The 20,438-nt window shown below is 39.7% G+C and overlaps 1 protein-coding gene across 9 annotated transcripts; it reads right to left on the bottom strand.

The window, feature by feature from the left end:
* Positions 1–131: 131 nt before the first annotated feature.
* Positions 132–19,909, bottom strand: nej (nejire). 9 transcript variants are annotated; one of them, XM_053743878.2, is made up of 24 exons: positions 19,347–19,909; positions 16,802–17,013; positions 16,418–16,625; positions 15,554–16,254; positions 15,337–15,475; positions 14,929–15,156; positions 14,557–14,729; positions 14,250–14,368; positions 13,545–14,019; positions 12,945–13,095; positions 12,345–12,589; positions 11,589–12,110; positions 10,848–11,005; positions 8,059–8,169; positions 7,314–7,632; positions 6,877–7,020; positions 6,245–6,718; positions 5,605–5,838; positions 4,331–4,888; positions 3,865–4,086; positions 3,575–3,760; positions 3,110–3,289; positions 1,443–1,628; positions 132–788 (listed from the first exon to the last, which is right to left on the bottom strand). In XM_053743878.2, exons 1-24 carry the CDS (start codon positions 19,429–19,431, stop codon positions 393–395), a joined length of 6,426 nt encoding a protein of 2,141 aa, XP_053599853.1. In that variant the 5' UTR covers positions 19,432–19,909; the 3' UTR covers positions 132–392. The 9 variants fall into 9 exon arrangements, with proteins under 9 accessions (XP_053599853.1, XP_053599858.1, XP_053599855.1 ...); XM_053743883.2 differs by having other exon boundaries at positions 1,449–1,628; XM_053743880.2 differs by having other exon boundaries at positions 3,110–3,286.
* Positions 19,910–20,438: the final 529 nt, after the last annotated feature.

Raw genomic sequence — 20,438 nt, 5'->3', positions numbered from 1 at the left:
AGGAACTGGAAGAAAGTGTTACGATTCGAACGTGAACTCTGCGGAACGTTTGTTTAATCGTCGTTCACCTTTTGGTTTCGTCGAGGTATTTTGAAGAATGAGTTAGGGAACGCGGAACAGAAACAACAGTATTATAATCACATAATTATATTATAAAATGATTTAATTACAATAAACAGAATAAGTATCATAATGTACCTACACTACGAACAACTTAGATTACGCAGAAGCGGACAGGACGTTCTCCTCTCATACTCGTATTTACATTTTGTACATTGAGCGCTCGATTCATCGTAATACTTAACTTAGTCCGCGTCGTCGGGCGCGGAGAATAAATAGGGTGCGCGGCCGAGGCTATATGTTACAGGCGGGCGCGCGGCGGGTTATGTACACTACAACTGCTCGACGAACTTGGTCAGCTGGTCCTGCGGCGTCAGCGGCGGCAGCTGGTCGTCCGGCAGCGGCGCGGGCGGCGCCGGCGACTGCCGCAGCAGCAGCAGCTCCGAGGGCGTGGGCGGGCGCGGGCTGGGCGCGGCGGGCGGCGAGCGCGCCACGCCGGGGAAGTAGCGCGCCGACGCCAGCCGCGCGCCCGCACTCGCGCCCGCGCCCGCGCCCGCGCCGTAGCCGCGCATGCCCAGCATGCCCTGCTGCTTGCTGAACCAGCCCGAGCCCATGCCGCCGCCCATGCCCACGCCGCCCACGTTGCCCACGCCCACGTTCCCGACGCCGACGTTGCCCACGCCGACGTTGCCTACGCCGACGTTGCCGACGCCGCCGATGCCTCCGACCTGTACGATGAATTAGTTTGGTCAGAATATCTCAAACGAAACCGCCTTCGATCAAAAACTAGGAAACTTTATGCTAATTTCTATTTGCGCGATTTATAGTCTAATAAATCTTTCTCGTAGTCCAAAAATCCTTGTAAGTAAATTAATTACGATAACGATAGCAAAATGTTTCGTGCTTGACATACAGATAAAATTTTACGCAAGATCTCACTTATCCTCTTTAAAAGATATTAGACTATCTCAATTAATAAATGCAAAAGTCAGTTTGTTTCATATTTACACTTTATTTTAAGGTACATATCAAATTTTCTTAAAATCGCGCAAACATGATAATGTGACGTTCCACGTCGATTTTTATTTAGCCATTTTAGTGTAATATGCTATGTCTATAATTAGTGTCGCACATTTTTTTAAAATAATCTGTTTTTTTTTGTTAAATTAAACAAATTAACATTGTACCAATACTTATTTATAAAATAGGTACTGTGTATTACAATACAATTTATTAAACACTAATGAGAACCCGCGACGGAGTTCCAAACGCTAGTGAAATTCACCCACATATGTTGTTAGGTTTGCGGAGAAGGACATTAAACAAGAAATTCACATAAGTGAAGCTACGGGAAAAAGATAGTATTGAAATAAAATACGTACACCAACCTGAGACTGCTGGGGCAACATCTGATGCATCTGCTGCAGCCGCTGTTGCGGCATCATATTGTGTATGGGCGGCTGCGCCACGTTTTGCGCAAGCGCTCCGAGGCCCACGTTGCCCACGCCGCCCACGTTGCCCACGTTGCCCACGCCCCCCGCGGCCGCTTGCTGGTTTTGCGCGTTTTGCTGCAAAGGTAATGGCCGTTTGTACTGACATATTCATACTATAATAATATTATAACTATACTGTCTATAGATCATTTTCACTGCTGACCGCTGGATAGATTTTGATGAAATTTGGAATAGATATAGTAAATGTTACTTTGTTTTTAAGAAGAAAACATTCATATTTGCAGAGTATTAAAGAATTCGTTTAAATTTCGAACGTGTGAATACCAATCTGACTTGTGTAGTTTTCTTAGGCCATTACACTGAGGAAACATACACATTGGTTGACTTTAGTTCTATTGACTATGCGACAACTTGCCACTAGCTGACGGTAGGTAGACGTACAAGTCATGTCACATTTAGTTAGCAACAGCACACTCGACAAGAACCTACATATTGATAAAATATATATATAATATCTATAGCCTGAGTATGTAAATTTCTTAGAAATCACACTATCGATCTGACCATCTATTTTGAGTACAATATTTTGATTAATAAACTTCTTTACAAACAACTAATTAATATTACAGGCACATTTATCATAATATGTAATAATTAGTAAGTTGTTGATAAAAAACATAAAAAATTAAGTAAGTTTCTCATTATCTTCGCATTCAATCGAAAAGCGAGGCGTTTACCTTGTAGGTAGACAAATATAAAATCTAAAAATAGTACAATCTCTACCAGCAATCTGATAACTCCCCCACGTGTTTATTACACAATAACGATTTTATACAAGTGGTCAAAACATCTAAACGAATAATAATCTAAAGCTATCGTTTCTTTGCTGAAGCCCGCGGACACGCACCCAACCCAAACATTTTAATTTGCCTTGTAAATGGACCTTTCTCTGCAACAGCATCCCTAGTGACGAATTGAAAATTAGTGTTAACCATCATTTAGTTCAAATTTGACTACAAAATTGTCTCAAATAAAGGCTACTCCGCAAAATGCATTTAGAAAAGTAAATTCCGATAATTTATTGTAATCACATTATTTATTATGTCTAACAAGTATAATAATTATCGTGTCTGCCACGAAATAATTTCTTACAGAAATATCAAACCATATCCACGTACATAACATTGAAAACGCTTTGATAATTCTAATCTTATCAGATATACCAGCATGCATGTGTTCAATCCAAATATTTTGGTGTGGCGAACACCCAAAACGTTTATCAGTTAATCCAAGTCCCAAAAATTAAGAATGATAAATTGAGTTAGCATTGTGAATTAATGTAAGAAATTTATTAACCAGAAAGATTTGACATTGCTTGTTAATAATTATACACAAATAATTATGAAGAATATGATAGTCTCAAATGACTTTAGTCACAGTTCTAGGGAAACTCGCAATTAAATGCCTATAACTTTTTGTTTAGGCAGTCTGGCATGACGACCATTAGGCAACAGCAGTCTTCAAATAAGATTCCTCAAGTAAGTCTAAACTGCTGGATAAATACAAATCAACATAGCAATACAACTAGCACTCACCTGTCTCTGCTTGATGAAGGCGGCCATGAGAGGCGGGTTGGACTTGAGGATCTGCAGTATCTCCTGCTGCTGGTTGTGGCTGGTCGGCGAGCGGAGGGTCGCCATAAGTTTCTGCAGCGCTTGCTGGTGCATCGCCGGCTGCGGCGCCGCGGCGCCGGGGCCCGGGCCCGGTCGCGGCTGCTGTAAGTACATGATTATTATTTTATGTGCTCGGATATGCTATTAGAATGCAGATATTATATAGTGGTAGTAAACTTTACAATTATTGACAGTTGGGGTTGACACATGATGACCGTGCAGTTTGCACATACCATTAATTTTTTTGTCTTAAAAGACCTAACACATTCTAATATGGAGGTTGACAGTGGCCTGTCCTCCCCACACCTCAGACCCTCCAATTTGAAGCCATAATTGCCGAGTGAAGTCGTTTATGTGTAGTGCAGCCAACAATACCCGCAACAATACCTGCTGCTGGTGCTGGTGGTGCGGCGGCAGCCTGGGCGGGTGGTGCAGCGGCGGCGGCGGGCGGTAGCGCGCGGCCCAGTCGGCGCGAGGCGGGGCCAGCTGCGGGCTCAGCGTGGGCGGGCCCATGCCCCCCCCGCCTTGCTTGCCGTACGACGGCGCTTGTTGCCGCGCCGCTTCCTCTTGCACCTGCCAATGGACAACGATTAGTGTTGTGTGTTCGGTTTCGTTGTGCAAATGTAAGGTAAAATTAAATAACGGAGATCGAATTTTATGAACGGAGTGAGACAGACCTGCTGGAGCGCCTTCTGCACATTGTGCGGCAGCGAGTGCTCCTGCGGCTTGGAGGGCGGCGGCGAGGCCAGGGCGGGCGGCGGCGAGGCAGCGCCGGGCCGCGTGTTCATGGCCGCCATGCGCCGGCGCAGCAGCTTGGCTTGCTGCACGCGCTGCTGCACCTGCTGCTGCTTCAGCTTCTGTTTTATGCTGCTGCAGAACGGCACTGAGCATTTCGTTTCCTGGTGGGATACGTAGGACAATTCAATTCCGAATTACTAATAACTAATAATAATAGTAGACTAAGTGAGTAAAAAGAGAATGCAATTTTCTAATATTTATTATGAGTTATAATCAAAATTTTGTTGAGACGGCATTAGTCTTATTTCATACGGAAAACCGGTGAATAAATAACATCAACAACATATTGTATAATATCTCGACAAGTAAAGACCTATTTAAAAAGAAAAATGACAAGCAACTCACTTGACAATGCTTCGCATGATAACAGCAAAGCGCGATGAGCTGCTTGCAGATAGGGCAGTCACCCTTCGTCTTCCGCTTGCAGATCTTCGTGTGCTGCACCACGCGCTTCATTTTCAGGCACGATGGTAGTCGGCAATTCGCGTCCCGACACTGGCACGCGTGTACCAATGACTGGATACACCTCTGGATAGACAGCTTTCTCGCTTCTTGGGGATTCGCCTGCTTCATATCCCCAGGAGACGAGCCGACGTCGATGTCCAAGCCGAGTTTCTCCATCTTATGCGGATGACCCTCCTTTTCGTGACACGGAACACAGAGATCGAAATCGTCGCACACAGTGCAGTGATACCGCGTCTCCACATGTGATTTACAACTGTTGCACGTGTAAACGAACTTGTCTGTGCCTTGGTTGTGTAATTCGTATAACATGCAGAGTGTTGAGAATTGCGCCCGTCGCGTGGATGAGAATTCGTAATGGCGGTCGCGCGCCATTGTGAGGAATGCGTCGCGCCCGTCCATTAGGTCGCAGTTTACTAGTGGGTCCGGGTCTTGGATTGGCTGTAACAAACATTTCAATCAATACTTTATTGCATAAAGACAACTCAGAAATTTTATCTGAGAAATAAAGTTCTATCTCCATAAAGACAATGCAGAAATAATAATATCGTCGGAGGAGTTATCCCATGAAGGGATTCTTCCAGTCTGTATCGATAGATCAGGTATGAAAAAAATATGCCATATAAGATAAATCCTTCATTGAGAAGAGATTTGTTGAAAATTTGAACACAAAACTGAAAAGTAAATGTTAGAATTTAATTATCGCATCGGTATTCCCTAGTTTGGTAACGATTCTACAATCCAAACGGGTTCATTAGCGACACTTGACGGTCGACATATCTACACTGTGATGCAATAATGGGTGTCGATGTCATTTTATAAAGTTTGAGATTATGTGTAGTTGGAAAATATGTTGCGCGACAAAGTTGAAACAATAACTATATCGTGTACAAAATATGTGTAATTTTATATCATAGTTAAAACTTCGTCAAAAAATGTGTATTACAAAATTATTTTTCATGCAACAAATTTGGATAGAACGCAACGCAACCCGAATATAAAAAGCAAGCAAAATTCCTTGATCCTACTTTTTTTGCCTTAGACAATCTAAAGATCAAGACTGAATGATATGTATTGAGACCAAGATGTCAAAGTTTAACAAAATAAATAAAAGTTAGATACAATAAGTATAGTAGTGAATAATGTAGTAAACTCACCGCTAAGCTTGCGGCTGATTGCGCGGAATGTAGCCTAATAACAAAGAACACTTCCTTGTGTTTCTCCATGGTGGCAAATATCTTTGCACTGAGATCGCTTCCCTGCTGCTGGTCGCTCTGCTTCTTACTGTTCTTCCTCTGAGCGGCCTTCGATTTGTTTGACTTCTTCGCCTTCTTCTGCCCTTTCTTCTTTCCGTCGGGCCCTTGTTCGTTCTCTTCTGAAGACTGGAATATCTACAGAAGATAGACAAATTGAGTATTCGACTTAAGAAACGTAAGACATCGACATTTTTTTTTTTTCGATAATTTATAATAATTTGGTGTATACACGTCACTAATGCCCCTAAATGAAATGAATTAAGTGTGTGATTCGTGCAAAGGTAATAGATTCATACGTGTTATAACTTTGTTAGGTCAGAACAAAGTACTGCAAAAGAGTGAGAAACATGTGTCTTTATCATGCAGATTATACACTAAATGATTTGTAATGTGTGACATTTCTTTTCTGTATTCTGTATTAAAATGGTATGTTTTGAACAGCAGATTTACACCAAGCGGGACTAATAACCAAGCGGCGAAATTATCGACAATGGAAGTAAATGACGATGTATTCTTAGTTTGTATGTGTGTGACAACTTACCACTGCTTCAGCGGCTTCAGCCTGCTTTCTCTTCTCCTCCTCTTCCTGGTCCAACTCTTTGATAGATTCTTCTAACACATTGGGCCAGAAATCACCCTCGAAGTACGGTAGCTCCGCCGCAGAAGAGATATTATCCTCCATCGCTTGCTTAAGAATATCTTTGTAGTCTAAAATTATTCTTTCTATGATACCTTTGTCTAACATTTTCTTATACCACTCTTGCAACCTTTTTGGCTTAGGTATTTTTTGTTCAGGCGGATGGCAGTGGAAAATGTAGTCGTCGCCTTCGGAAGGGGGGCACGCCCATATGTGTGCCATGGTGTACCCCAACTGTTTGGCGTAGTCCAAATATCCTAATAGAATCTCGTGGTATACGGCCGTTCTGTACTGCCGCGGTTGGAAGAAATGTACTGAATCTAGATATGCTATGTAAACGCGCCTCGTGTTTGGCCCTGGTGCTTCGCTACCATATTCCTGTAGACAAATAATCAATTTATACTTTGAATACTAAAAGAAAGACTCTTCGATATCGCGATAGTCGTTTAGCTCTTGGTGTTAAATTGATGATTAACGAAAAGCAGTGTTGCGATACGAGAAACATGTAGTGATATATATATATGTATTTATCTTACCTGCACATGCATGCCAAAGAAACAAATATCAATTCCGTCGATCTCTTGAAATGCAAACAACGCTTTAGCCCGATACGGGAATTCAGCGTGTAACTCCCCGGAATCTACGAATCTCGATCGCATGCCTGGCTTTACTTCCACAATCTGAAACAAAAAATATCAAATATTATTTGTTTCTCAATTAAATTGGCTAGTTGATCAGCCAGAGAAGCATGTAGAGTTAAATTGTAAAAAGACGAAAGATTTCTCATTATTTTTAGCGAGAAACATTGTTTTCTCGCTGACTGAAATTCGATTATCAAAATTTAGTAGACTATTTTTTAGTAAGTAAATAAACCGCAGTAATTCGAAAGGGATTATGATATCTCGATTAAAATTAAACCAGAAAGTAAAATTATCAAATGCAATTTGTCTAAGAATTTCAAGCGAATATTTACCTTATCAGACGACGCCACAACCCTGATATGCACTTCGCCAGCGCCAGCCTCTTTTTTCTTAAGAAAATTATTGACTCTTGTCTCAATATAAATGCCAAGTTTCGAGGTAGGCAGCTTCTTAGCGCTAAACTTGTTCTCTTTTCGCTTCGCCCCCTTCTTCTTCAAACAATTATCACAGCAGAAGCCCTGGGGCCATATTTGGTCGTGGTGCAGTACGCAGATTTGATGCTGCTTCCGCCCGCAATCGCTACACACCACGAGAGGTTCTAGCTCTAAGTGGTCGTTTTTCATCTCTTTGAACTGATCCTTTTTTATTGCACTGAAAACATTATTCACTGTTTAGACGTCTGAATATGTTTGCTTGCTTTATAGGTATTTATTGTGATAAAACAAGGAAAATAGTAAAAGAATAATCACATTGACTAATTGAAAGTGAAATGTATAAGTCTAAAATCTAACAAAAGTTGCTCCCAAAAAGTTAATTAGTGTATAAAACAAAAATGGCAAATCTTATTCTTGTATTGTAATCATTGTATCAAATATTATTCTTGTATATATGTCTCTCTCATCTGAGCTTTTTCCCGGTTAGGTCCTCAGTTCCAAAGTTTCGGAGCCCAGGGCCCTATTTCCTACTTTTATCCTTAATAATCAAGCACTCATATCCTTCTTGACAACATCAAACACGTTTAGGTTTTACTTTCACTTGAATACTAGAGTATTGATGTATAAAAAAAAGCCAACTTACGTTTGCGGCTGCAGCGGATCATCGCCGAGCGTGACTGTGTCGCCCTGGATGTCGTTGAAGCATTTCTGGCAGAAGGTGTATCTATCGGACACAACCCCATACGCTTTTAGACTTTAGTCAGAACGTCCGTGTAGCGTGTCATGTGAAGCGTGAACAGGAACGTTTGTGTGCGGGCAAGGACGTGCGTGGAGGGCGAAAAAAAATTAGTAAGCAATGAGAACATAAATAAGGATATGGAAAAATGTTACAATAGGACTGGCAATTTTAAATATTTTTCGCGACAGTACGAATCCTTTTTCGCGATTTAACAGGCTATAGCATTTTAAATTTGATTTTATTGTGAGCAAATATTAGTTACAAATAATAGCTAAATCTGTCTTATTATAAATTTTCTTAAAATAGTCAGGCCCATTGTATGCTTTCCATGATAGATAAGGGTTAATAAGTAAAGACAGTGAGGGCGCATGATAGCTAGAACATTAAAATGATACCAATTCGACGCCAATGTAGTGGTTAGCAATAACTTGATAACCACTACATTGGCGTCGAATTGGTAAGGCAAATACCACTATTTAATTGTCAGGGTTATGTACCGCTGTGCTTGAAATATATTTTGTAATTACAGCCAGACGACATCGCTTGTGTAATCTAAGTTTGGAAAGATAGCAAACAGAATATACAACGATATAACACCCCTCTAATTGTAAGCTGTAGAAATCCTGGTAAATCCTTCAGTTACTATGGTTCTATTTTGTGTCACAAAGATTTATTTGCTAACGATCGTTGGTGTGTATTTTCGTCATATTGTAGTTACTAAAGAATCTATCAAGAATAAGTATTTGAACACTCAACTATTTGTAAAATTGAAAATGCCAAATTATTGTAGAAATGTCAGTTTAGTGAAAAAAAAAAACTCCAAAAATGCAAATGAACTTGATAGTTCGACACAAAATAAAAAGCAAATTATTTATCTCATTAACTGACCGAATCATCGCCGAATTCGAAAAAACTTTGAAATTCCATGTTATTCATTAATGACCTACAATAAACTAGAGTATTTAACTAATTAACGCATGTTTGAATTTTCGCGAACGTTGAGGTCACATTTCTTTCAAATGTTAATTTGAAATATTTGCATGAGTCAAATCATTTTTTCTCGTGCAACGTTTTTAAAATATGCCCACAAATATAGTATATACGAAATTGCGAGCATAAAAATAGAAATTAATAAAGTGTAGACATAAAACATCTGACACCAAGTAGCAACTAGCAACAGATACACAACAAGCTTACACATAAGCGTTAGTGGTTGCAGTTTGGAGGTAAGTGTGAATGAAATGGTATGTTCTATGTGAAACATTGCCATTTTACAAGAATACGTCAACATTTCAAATTAAATTTTGAGTATTCAAATTTTGTTTTCGGCCAATTGGATAATAGACGCATTATTATAAAATAAATTTGATATGTGTCAAATAGAGTACAATAACATGGTTTGTTGATACGCAAAACTATACTTAGTTGACATAACCTACTTCTGAAATGGAACAGATACATGTTTGGACAAAGTATTGATCCCGGTCGCAAACATAACAACCATGATGAAACAACACTGCCGTAATTTAATAAGTTTTAGTCCTAGTTTATATTTTTAATATTGTTATTTTTCAATGTTTTAACAATTAAATAATGAAGCCACGCCTTGTTAGAGCTATTAAACACATATCAAAAACATTGTGTACATGATTTCTTATAGAAAAAAATATAATAGCTATAATAACATCAAATAGTTTCCATAAATTTCATCAAACAAATCTTTGCAGCTGAATATTCAATTTTACGACCAGAATCAGTGAAACATTATTGTACATTATAAGACCATTGTATAACCTGTGTGCCACAATAAAGATTTGATTTGATTCAAAATTAGATGTTTTAACACTGTCCATGGACGGGTTACGTTAAGTTTTCTACGGCGTAATGCCCCTCTCTCTCATACACCCATGTTCCTTTCAATTTATATTTCAATTTCATAGTACTCCGAACAAGTGGCGGCTGTCTCTTAAGTGAGCTAGTGCGCACATTTCAATAGGTTTAAAAAAAATAGAGAGAAATATCAAATTTATCTAGTTAACAATTATCACAAAATTCATAAGACAATTTGAGCTCTATGCTAAACTAATAAGATTTATTTTCTCTGCAAAAAAATTTTGCGGACCCGAAGATTACCGAGAGAATTTGACGAAATTCGCCGGCCGAGGCGACGGCCATGATGGATGACCTCAAGATCATTTTTTTACATTAATTGTAAACAAACCCGTGATGCGTTTTGTTTGTTTACGTCTTATGTCATATTTTAATTAGTTTTTTTTTAGTTTTGTATTGAACAGTAAATTAGTTTGAGTGATAATGAGCATAAACATTGGCAAACATTAACAAAACATTTCAAAATAAAATTGAAATAAAATTAGCCGAACGAGAGCGCAAATCGAAAAATAAGTTATTTATGCGAAGTTTTACGTAGTTGTTTTAGGTATATGAATATATTTTTATTGCAATTTATAAAATTAGTGTACAAGTAAAATGAACCACTACTTCGATGACCTACCAGTCGCCACCGCTCCGAAAACCGCGTTAAAAAATCTAATTTTGAAAATTGCCTAAGTCGTAAAGCTTAGGCAATGTTGTCGCTTAACGGCTGTCAAGGCTGTTCTTATCCCTTATTCGCGTCATACGATATCAACGTGAAGAAATCTTCAGATTTGGCACTGATTGTGGTGTGGACTGACCTGTTCTGATAGCTGAAGTACTTGGCGTCGCGCGGGATGGTGCACAGCTGTTTGCCGTAGCAGCACAGCACTTGCGGGTTGAACGTGTACTTGCGGCCGCAGCAGTAGCCCAGGCTCTGCATCACCGGGTCTATGCACGACTCGAACACCTCAGACAGCTATAGGGAAACAACACGGGTTTTATGTCTAATGTTTAAGATATTTTTATAATTTCTAATTTTCTAATGTTTTACGCAGAGTATTTTATAATTTCTTCCCTAAAAATCCGACAAAAAACCAAGAATGGTTTATGTTGGTGTTATTTTGAGCCCTACTTTTTGGTATAAGTTATTAACCTCTGAAACATGATCACTTGTCAAAAGAGAAAAAGTTATGAGCACAACATTTAATGCCTTAGGGATATTTATAATCACAGTAATAACATACTGTTCCAGAAACGTAATAACTATGTAGAAAATTATCTATGCTTCTAAACAAAAATATTGCGTATCCTAACTCGTTTTGGAAACAATCACAAGCAATAATCAATGTTCACCCTCTTACATAAGATTTATATTCGTTTACAGCACAATGGATTTATTTTTAACTTCGTTCGTAGCGTTGCTGAACATGTTGCGCCTTAATTAAACAAAAGGTGTTTTTAAATAAGCCTAAATGATAAGTGTTATATTCAAATAACTAAGTTCTACCAAAACTAATAACTATCAAATAATTATAGAAGTTTAAAAAAAAATTACTTACCTTAGTACAGTATCTATAGACCCTCGAGTTCTTTCTGTTATAGAGCCACGCGTTGCCGAACATGAGCCACACGTCGTCCACATACTCCCACGACTCTTGATACTCTCCCACATCAAGTTTCCGCCTTATAGTCGACAAGTCAATAGGATTCGTCACTATATCGAAGTAGTCTGGGATTCCGAGTGCTTGCGCGTCGACTGGCTGGCGGAATGGGAGAGATTCTGGCTCTTGTCTAAATAGTTCTTCTAACGTCGGCATAAGGGCTACTCTTAAATCTTCCGGCTTGTAGACGCAGACTCGCCGCGAACTCCTGTCGCCAGCACTTTCCGCCGTCGCATTTTCTCCCGTTTCCTCCTTGACTTCCTGTTTGATCTCAGCCTTGATTTCTTGCTTGACGACAAAGTCGTTCCGTTCGGGAGGTTCCCTATCGCTGGGCGTTTCGTCCCGCATGCCTTTGCCCCCACAGTCCTCTTCTGGCTCGTCTTTGACTCGGACGTCTTCCGGTTCTTGTTTTATTCGAATCTGTAAAGAAATAAATAAATCAATTACGTGTTTATATGAATTTTGGCACAAGCACAAGTATAAATTAAAAAAATGGGTTTCTCTCTTCCATTGACATGAAATTGTTAACACACCAGCAGCTCAACAAAAAAATGCACATGCAATCTTGTTGGTAAATAAAAATCACAAAATATTCACTTAAACGGTTTCATTTCTTTGTTTTCATTATCTTGTGTATCTCTCCCGTATACTCACATGTTGGTCTTGGTCGTCGTCGTCATTGTGTTCGGGCAGGCGGGTCAGCAGCGAGGGCGCGGGCGGCGCGGGGACGGCGGGCGGGGCGGGCACAGCGGGCGGGACGGGAGGGGCGGGCGGGGCAGGGCTGGGCAGCGCTAGCGGGGTGGCGGGGGTGGCGGGGGCTGCGCTGGCGGGCGACGGCGCCGTCGACGGGAAACTGTGGTTCACGAACGGACTCGCCGCCATTCGGACTTTCGCCTCCCCTGTGAGAAATGAATCAAATATAACATTTAACCGCTTACTTATGTAAGATAGCATTTAAAATTGTATTTCACAAGTATTGGACCAGGCTAACTGGTCAATAATCTGGCAGATTTATTTACAGTTTGTCTGTCTTCCCCACAGCTATAAACAGGCCTTAGGCCTCTCTTGTGAGTCTTATGTCTATACTGTATTATTTTTTCTTTGGGTATATATGTATATACAATACAGACAACAGGAATTATGTATGCTAGAAACACTGTATAACAAATTATGTTTATTACGTTGTTGAACTTGAGTTACAGTACAGAGAGTACAGTGGAGTGTATTATAATAGCAAAATTCAGACATAATTACCTTGATGGATGGTATCTGTGAGCGGCGCAGGCCCGTTGCTAGAGATGGAGGGGTACTGCGGGGCGGGGGACGTCAGCGGCTGCGGGAACGGAGACATGCCCGGGCCCACGCTGCCCACGCCCACTGACCCGCCATTAGGCGTCTGCGGCATCTGTTGCGGACAAATGTGTTCAATTTGCCGAAGCACACACACCACACCACACGCAAAATAAGTTCATTGAAAAGTGAACTTTATAGCGTCCTCGGTAGATTTAGATTACAAGACGAGAACGGACAGTGAGCAGTATTTGTTGCCAATATAAAGTATATCTACAATGAAGACTTTAAAGCTCACATTTCAATGCACTTATGAAGAAAAAGAAAGAATCTAATCTGTAGACCTTTAGATTTACATTTCAAATCGATAGACAACTGTCAAGCAGGACTTCACACAAAATCTAAGGACGAATTTCGATAAAATGATTTTTTAAAACAATATTTTCAACATGAATAAATATAACATGACAATCTAAATAAAAATTTCTTTCTAAGAAAGGGTTTAAACAATGATTCAATGCATATAAAACATAGTTAAATACAACATAATAAGAATGTCCTCACTTGGTTGGGACTGGGACCGGGCGGGCCGACCAAGTTGGTCTGGAAGGCCATCCTGTTGGGCTGCATCCCGCTCATGTTCATCCCGGGCGACGGTATCCTCATCCCCGCCATCGGCTGCGTCGGCATAGTCGGCCTCTGTAAGCCCACTGTCGCGTTCGGCGCCGGCGGCCGGGTGCCCATAACCCCTCCGCCCGACATTACGTTAACAGGTTGCTGTTGCAAGTTCTGTTGTTGCTGCAACTGATTCTGTTGCGCCTGTTGCGCTTGCAACTGCTGCTCCTTCCTCTTCTGTCTCTTCTCTTCCAACTCTTTCTGTATTTTGTATATTTTCTCCGCTAGCAAGTGGTAGTACTCGGATCTAGTGCTGGCCATCTCGTACATGTCACCTTCGACTTTCCGTGCGTACGCCACTAAATTGTGCATTCTTTTGTCTAGCATTGCGTGGGGGTCCGGCGTCGGGAAGATAGCTTGCACCCTGAGTAAAATAACTCTCGGTTAATTTACATGTTCACATATTTAAACTTTTAATAATTTCATGTGAGAAAAAAATTATAACTAACCATATTTTAAAAAATATATCGCCTGCTTAGCTTACAATAGTAACTGACTGAATAATGGTCTCTTCTATATGAGCTTTAGGAGATGAAAATGAATGAATTTGGAGCCAATGCATATTGCTACCATATCAAATATAAAGAAACTTACAGTTTATGAACAAGATGGTTTCTGAGATCGGTTGTTATAGACTGGTGCCACTCTTTCGTGCCCGAGACGGGGTTGGCGGTAACGGGTCCCCCTGGAAGTTGCAGCGTACTTCCCCCCATCTGTAAAAAAATGTGTATTGTACTCAAAATGTCATATAGTCAGTTAATCACTCAAACCATAATGATATTCCATACATCTTTTACTTTTTAGACACAATATATCACTAACAGCTACTGGCGGAAACATATACACATGTATATGTTTCTGTCACGGTCAAGATTATGCCCGTATACCCGCCACAACTCACCAACTGTTGCTGCTGTAGATCCTGGTTCTGATGGAACAGCTGCTGCATGGACTGCTGCGGCACGACGTCAGTCATGGCGGGCGGCCTCGGCACCGCCATCCTCGTCAGCGGCGCCGAGCGCGGGAAATTGCCCACCATGTTGGATACAGACGTCGGACACGCTATGCCGAGGGCTAAGGAAACAGATAAAATACAAATATTTTCATTTCATTAACGATTTTCAATATTAGATTGAACTCGATCTAATAACCAATTATTTGAAGTGTCTAAAATGTAGTTTTAGGACTACTAGTCAAACTCAATCCTTCGACACTTTTAACAGATTTATTAAATTAAATTGCAATCAACAAACTTATTAATCTGAAAACTTACCTTCATACGCGCGTTTCATATCAGCTCCTTGCGTGCTTGCTACAGACGCCGGCGCCGTACTAGGTGGCGCCACTCCGGGCATAGAGTTAACACCCATGGTACCAGCGTTGACCGCGCCCACTTGGCCCACTTGACCCACGGCCCCCACTTGTCCCACGGGAGGGTTCACACCCACGCCCGTCACCCCGCCGGCACCCACGCCCGTGGCCGTGTGGCTTACTGGCGCTGCTGAAATATTTTTTGATTACTATCTGTGTAAAAGTGATGGAATAAACATCTAATTACATTTCATAAGCACACGCACACGTTACGTATATATCTCTGATAGTAAATAGATTTGTATTAGGAAAGAATAGAGCCACGGATACAACACAGCTTGAAATGCTTGAAAGTGAAGTAAAAACTTACCATTCATGTTATTTGTTCTAGTCCTATCAGCTTGCTTGAGAGGCAAACAAACTGGACAGTCATTTTTACTACAGTGTTTCCAATGATTTATGATTTGTCTTGATGAGGAACAATGGGGTACTGCACAATTTTTACCGGCCTGAAATAGAAGAAACATGATTAGCAACGAAATGAGATATTATTTCGATATCAAAATAGCAATCGCAAGGGTACTCACCTGACACGACATCATATGTGTGAGAACCCCTTTCATAGTCTTACAGTGCGGTAAAGAGCACTGCCACGTCTCGCCATTGGACTGTGATTCCCGGCGTTGGCATTTGTGGGCGTGCAGGAGCAACACGAGCTGCTGCTGGATCAGCTTGCGCTTCTCAGGGTCCGCGATGGAGCCCGAGGGCGCCGGTTGGGAGGGAGGCGGCGCCGCCGCTTGCGTGGCGGCCTGGGGCTGCGACTGGCCGCCGGAGGGCGCGCCCGGCGTCTGCGGCGACGGCGCCGGCGGCACGGCCTGCGCGGCGCCCCCGCCCGCCTCCCCGGGCGGCCCGAAGCGCACGGCCGGCCGCGGCGCCGGCGCACCCGGGCCCGCGCCCGCCGCGCCCGTCGCCGACTGCCCGTAGGCGGGGTGGTAGGGCGTCAGCAGGGCGCCGCCCCCGGGCGCCTGCATTCGCGGATGGTGCTGCAGCCCCGAGCGCATGCTGGGCGCCTGCATGCCGACGCCGCCCACTCGCCCGCCGAGCGGCCCGTTCTGGATGCCTTGCGCGTGCGGATGATGCGGCGCCGCGCCGTGATGGTTGCCACCCATCAGCGTCGGCAGCTGCTTGTTCACGTTGTTGATGATCCCGCTTCCTAGCATCCCCGCGTTCGTCATGTTGCTATTAGTCACGATCATATTGCCACCTACGTTCGCCACGTTCATTCCACCTACAAAATTTAATCAATTCAACAAATTAAACTTTGATTATTATATTACACTAACATAAAATAAATTATACTAACACAATGGATCTTGGTTATCTGAATAAATGATTTTAAATTTGATTTGATTATATTAATGATTTGTTCAAGAAATTAAGTTCATACAAACCTTGAATTGAACTCATTGGCATTGTTGAGTGTAGTTGATTTGGATGACTTGTATTTGGCATTAGTTGAGGGTGCATACCACCCATCAGGTCTTTTGATACAGATACATTTGGAGGTGACTGTAGATTTGGACTCTTACTTCCTAAGCTACCCAATCCTAAAGAATTATTGTGGCCTATTAAGCCACCTTTGTTGCCCTGTGAAAAGACCAGTAAACGGAAAAAAACAATCATTAGTACATTTTTGACATAGAAAAAGAAATATATTGCATATTATTGAAATCAATAACTTTAAAGTTTTAGTTCAGAAATCAATAATATTATTGAATGAATATTTTTTATAGCAACTCATTGAATCTAAAATTTCTTCAGTCCCAGGTACTCACTTGTTGTATAAGGTGATTGTTGATTTGTCTTTGCATAGCAGCGTTAGGGTCATCCCCATTGAGCTGTTGTTGAGGGGGGAGTTGTCCCCCAGGGCCCGGACCTTGCGCGGGAGGCTTGGGCCCTGTGACTCCGGGTTGCTCAACCCAAGAACCCATTAGTTCATCGGGAAGACGGTTCTCCAAATCAAACATGTCTAAATTGGAGAAATCTGCTGAAACAAGAGCCAAAAATATGTCTATGTATTATTTTTACTTCTTAAGTTATATTTTCTCAAACCAAAAAGTTTATATTTAAGAGGGAAGTGTAAAAATCTAATTTAACTTGGGAAAAATAATTTCTATGAAAAAAGTTACGGCATGAGCTATAATATCATTGAGGCAAGGTGATAGATTACATATGCAAGTAAGTAGATGTGTAAGCTGGTAGAAAAATTAATATTTACATAGGTATTGCTTAAAAGATAATGTCTTTTGGTTTTAACTATAAACAATAAGATATTTTTATAGATAATAATAATTATAATATTTTATTTACCAACAGAATAATATTTTAGTTAATATCTGTAGATACATTTATAATTTTAATTTTTGTTTTGGCTGTGGTCTCTGCACTAAGCGAGGCTTGTATCCTAGCCTCCACACATACTCTTCATATTAGAAAATAATGGTATTGTAGCTACAGGTATATAAACTGAATGTTGCATGTTGTTCATGGATGATAGAAGCACAATATGGAAAAATGATTGCTTACAAATATCATTTTATTATAAGTACTAGTAGAGGTAATTTAAAACCAATAAAATTAATTGATAAGATACAGGAATAAAAATATAAAAGCAGTACCTACAAAAACTGGTAAGTATTTTTGAGAACTAGGTTGAGAGGTATCATAAAAAAATAGCAAATACCCAAGGGAGTCACAGTACAATAAGTTTGGGAAGCCCTGACCAATGCAATATGCTTGCTTGTTTTAAGTAGTATAAACTGTATTGTTTGGAGTTCATTTTAATGACCAGTGTCAGTTTTACTAGTCTGTTCATTGGTCCTGCCTAATGGTTTTAGCTCCTTGTCTTTACAATGCAAGTAGTAATAGACAGCAAAAAATATTTTAAAATTAGACTAAATGACTGAAACTTATTTTCTTGAAAATTGTGGTTGGAAGTTTTTGTTATTTCTATGCTACAAAACAACATTATTATTTATTTAATCATTATTTCTGGGGACGCAACTCATTTGCTTATAGTCAAAAATGACTGATGTTTCAGTTGCTACAAAAAAATAATCTTTATTTACAAAATTTGTCTCTTTGTGTCTAATGATTGCATATACAGTGATGTGGAGATTAATAAATATGTTTTATAATTTTAGATTATGTTCCTATTATTTGAATAATCAGTGTAATCTTGATTTTAATTTTAAGTTGCTAGGAACAACGCTAAGATGATAAAATAACCCTAATAACTACTCACAAAATTATTTTACCATGGGACTTTGCAAAAAATAATATTGTATTATAATATTGTTATGACTACAATACACTGACAACAATATAAATTATTATTTATTGATTACTATAAGACTTATTCACTAGAAAAAAAAAACTAAACTAAAACCAAAAAGGTTAAGTTTAAATTGTATATATATAAATGTAATATGGACGTGTGTACTTATTTCATAAAATGTCATAACAAAATGCAACTAAGAATATAGGTTAAGTGACCCCAAATGTGATGGAACAGTTGTACAGGGACATTTTTCACTTACATTAATTAAAGAATTTATATACATGTAGTATATATTAAATTTTTAAAATAGTTTTAACTACATTTCACCCCTACATTCAGCCCTAACATGGATTTACTCTAATTATTCATATGTTTAGTAAAATCTACTAAAACGGAAATTTTGCTTGAATATTTAAGAAGGTAAGTAATATAACTGTACTTTGCATTAATTTTGAGGCAGCTTTGAGTCATAAATAGCCAAAGAAACAATCCAACATTATGTAGGTCAAACATTGAAGTTCTACATTTGATGATTTTATATTTTAATTAGATAATTTCTAATACATTATGACATAATGAAGATACACAGCTTCTGTTTTATGAGTTTTGCTGTTCTAAAATCATTATAATGTGAAACTAATGAAGAATTACTTATTTCATAAAAGATATTATGAGCTTTATGTAAACAATACAAGACATGGTTAGTGTATTTGCATAGTTATTCAACAAATTATAGGACCAGAAAATGAATTACCACGAGATTTTATAAAGAAAACAGGGAAAATATTTTGACTTTTATTTTAACCTTTTTTATAAGAGAAACGTATTAGATTTGATTATATTTGTCCATGAAATACAATTAATGCATGGCTTTTCTTCATATTTATTGCTTGTCTAAGCGAATATACAATAAATACGACGCAAATCTTGCAAGGCGCTAACAAGAACGACGGCAAAGTGTCAAAAACCAAATAAAGATAATAATGACAGAACACTGTACTAACACTTGCTAAACTTGTATAAAATAAAATAAAACTCACCCGCGGAGTCCGAGGGACCCTGGAAAGGGTCCCGGATCATCTTTGCCCGCTTGTTAGGCGGTTCATCCACATGATGATCGGCCATGGCTGTGTTTACTAAACGTAAGCCGTCGTGAATATTTCGGCCCGCCGATTTAAATAACACTTTTATGTCTTATATCTTCAAGAAATAACATTTTAGATCGATTTGTCATCCATTATAACGTAATTCACCCACATCACAATCGTCCGATGTCCTTCGCACCATTGAAGGCACATATTAAAATTTCTCACTCAAGTATTCGCCATTACAAAGCTCCGAATCGAAGAGCTACACAGACCCTCTCACCATCTTTCGTCGAACTAGCACAATAAATGAAAACAATATCACCAGATTTTAGCTACTTTATGGGACTTATTTTACCGATCGAATAACACGATTTCACTTAACACTTTAAAATACACGGAATGGTTCAGTTTATGATAAAATGATGTAAGAAAAAACAGAAAATTTACACGACAAATTCCGAAATTCTTCTCAGTCTCTCCAGCGCAAAATGGCGGCTGTTGATGAAAACTTTTTCTACGCTTGTCAGAAAATGTCGGCCTACAAAGAAACCCAGCGATGTGATTGGCTTGCGCATACCACGTGATCACCGGAAGTGCTGTTTTGACGCAGGATCGGTCCGAGTGATCTGACGTCAACGCATTCAAAACCGAATGTTCCCGACAAAAGCCGAAGATTTAATATTCATGTAAATGTATTTTCAAGATTTTTTAATATAATTATTAACAAAATAATGAGTAAAATGGTATTGGTAGTTATTTTCAAACATAGTGTTGTGAATAAAATGACAAAACTCATTTTGATCCACGATAAAATGGTATAATAAATCTTCATTCAAATTTCCCTCCAAATCGGGAGTGGCCGAGTAGCCATTATCAATACGTGTCTTTGCTATTGTCTATGGTATGGTGAGGAAGTAGGTATAGAGTACACATACAATTTTTTTATACAAAGTCATTATTGTATACAGCCAGAAGAAACAAAGAACATGTATATGAAGGAAACGTTTTGTTGGATGTAATATGTTTAAGATTATTTAGGCATTT

The sequence above is a fragment of the Plodia interpunctella genome, chromosome 4 (genome assembly GCF_027563975.2).
Source record: "Plodia interpunctella isolate USDA-ARS_2022_Savannah chromosome 4, ilPloInte3.2, whole genome shotgun sequence".
Taxonomy (NCBI): Eukaryota; Metazoa; Arthropoda; class Insecta; order Lepidoptera; family Pyralidae; genus Plodia; species Plodia interpunctella.
This window is presented reverse-complemented; position numbering and strand designations above follow the sequence as displayed.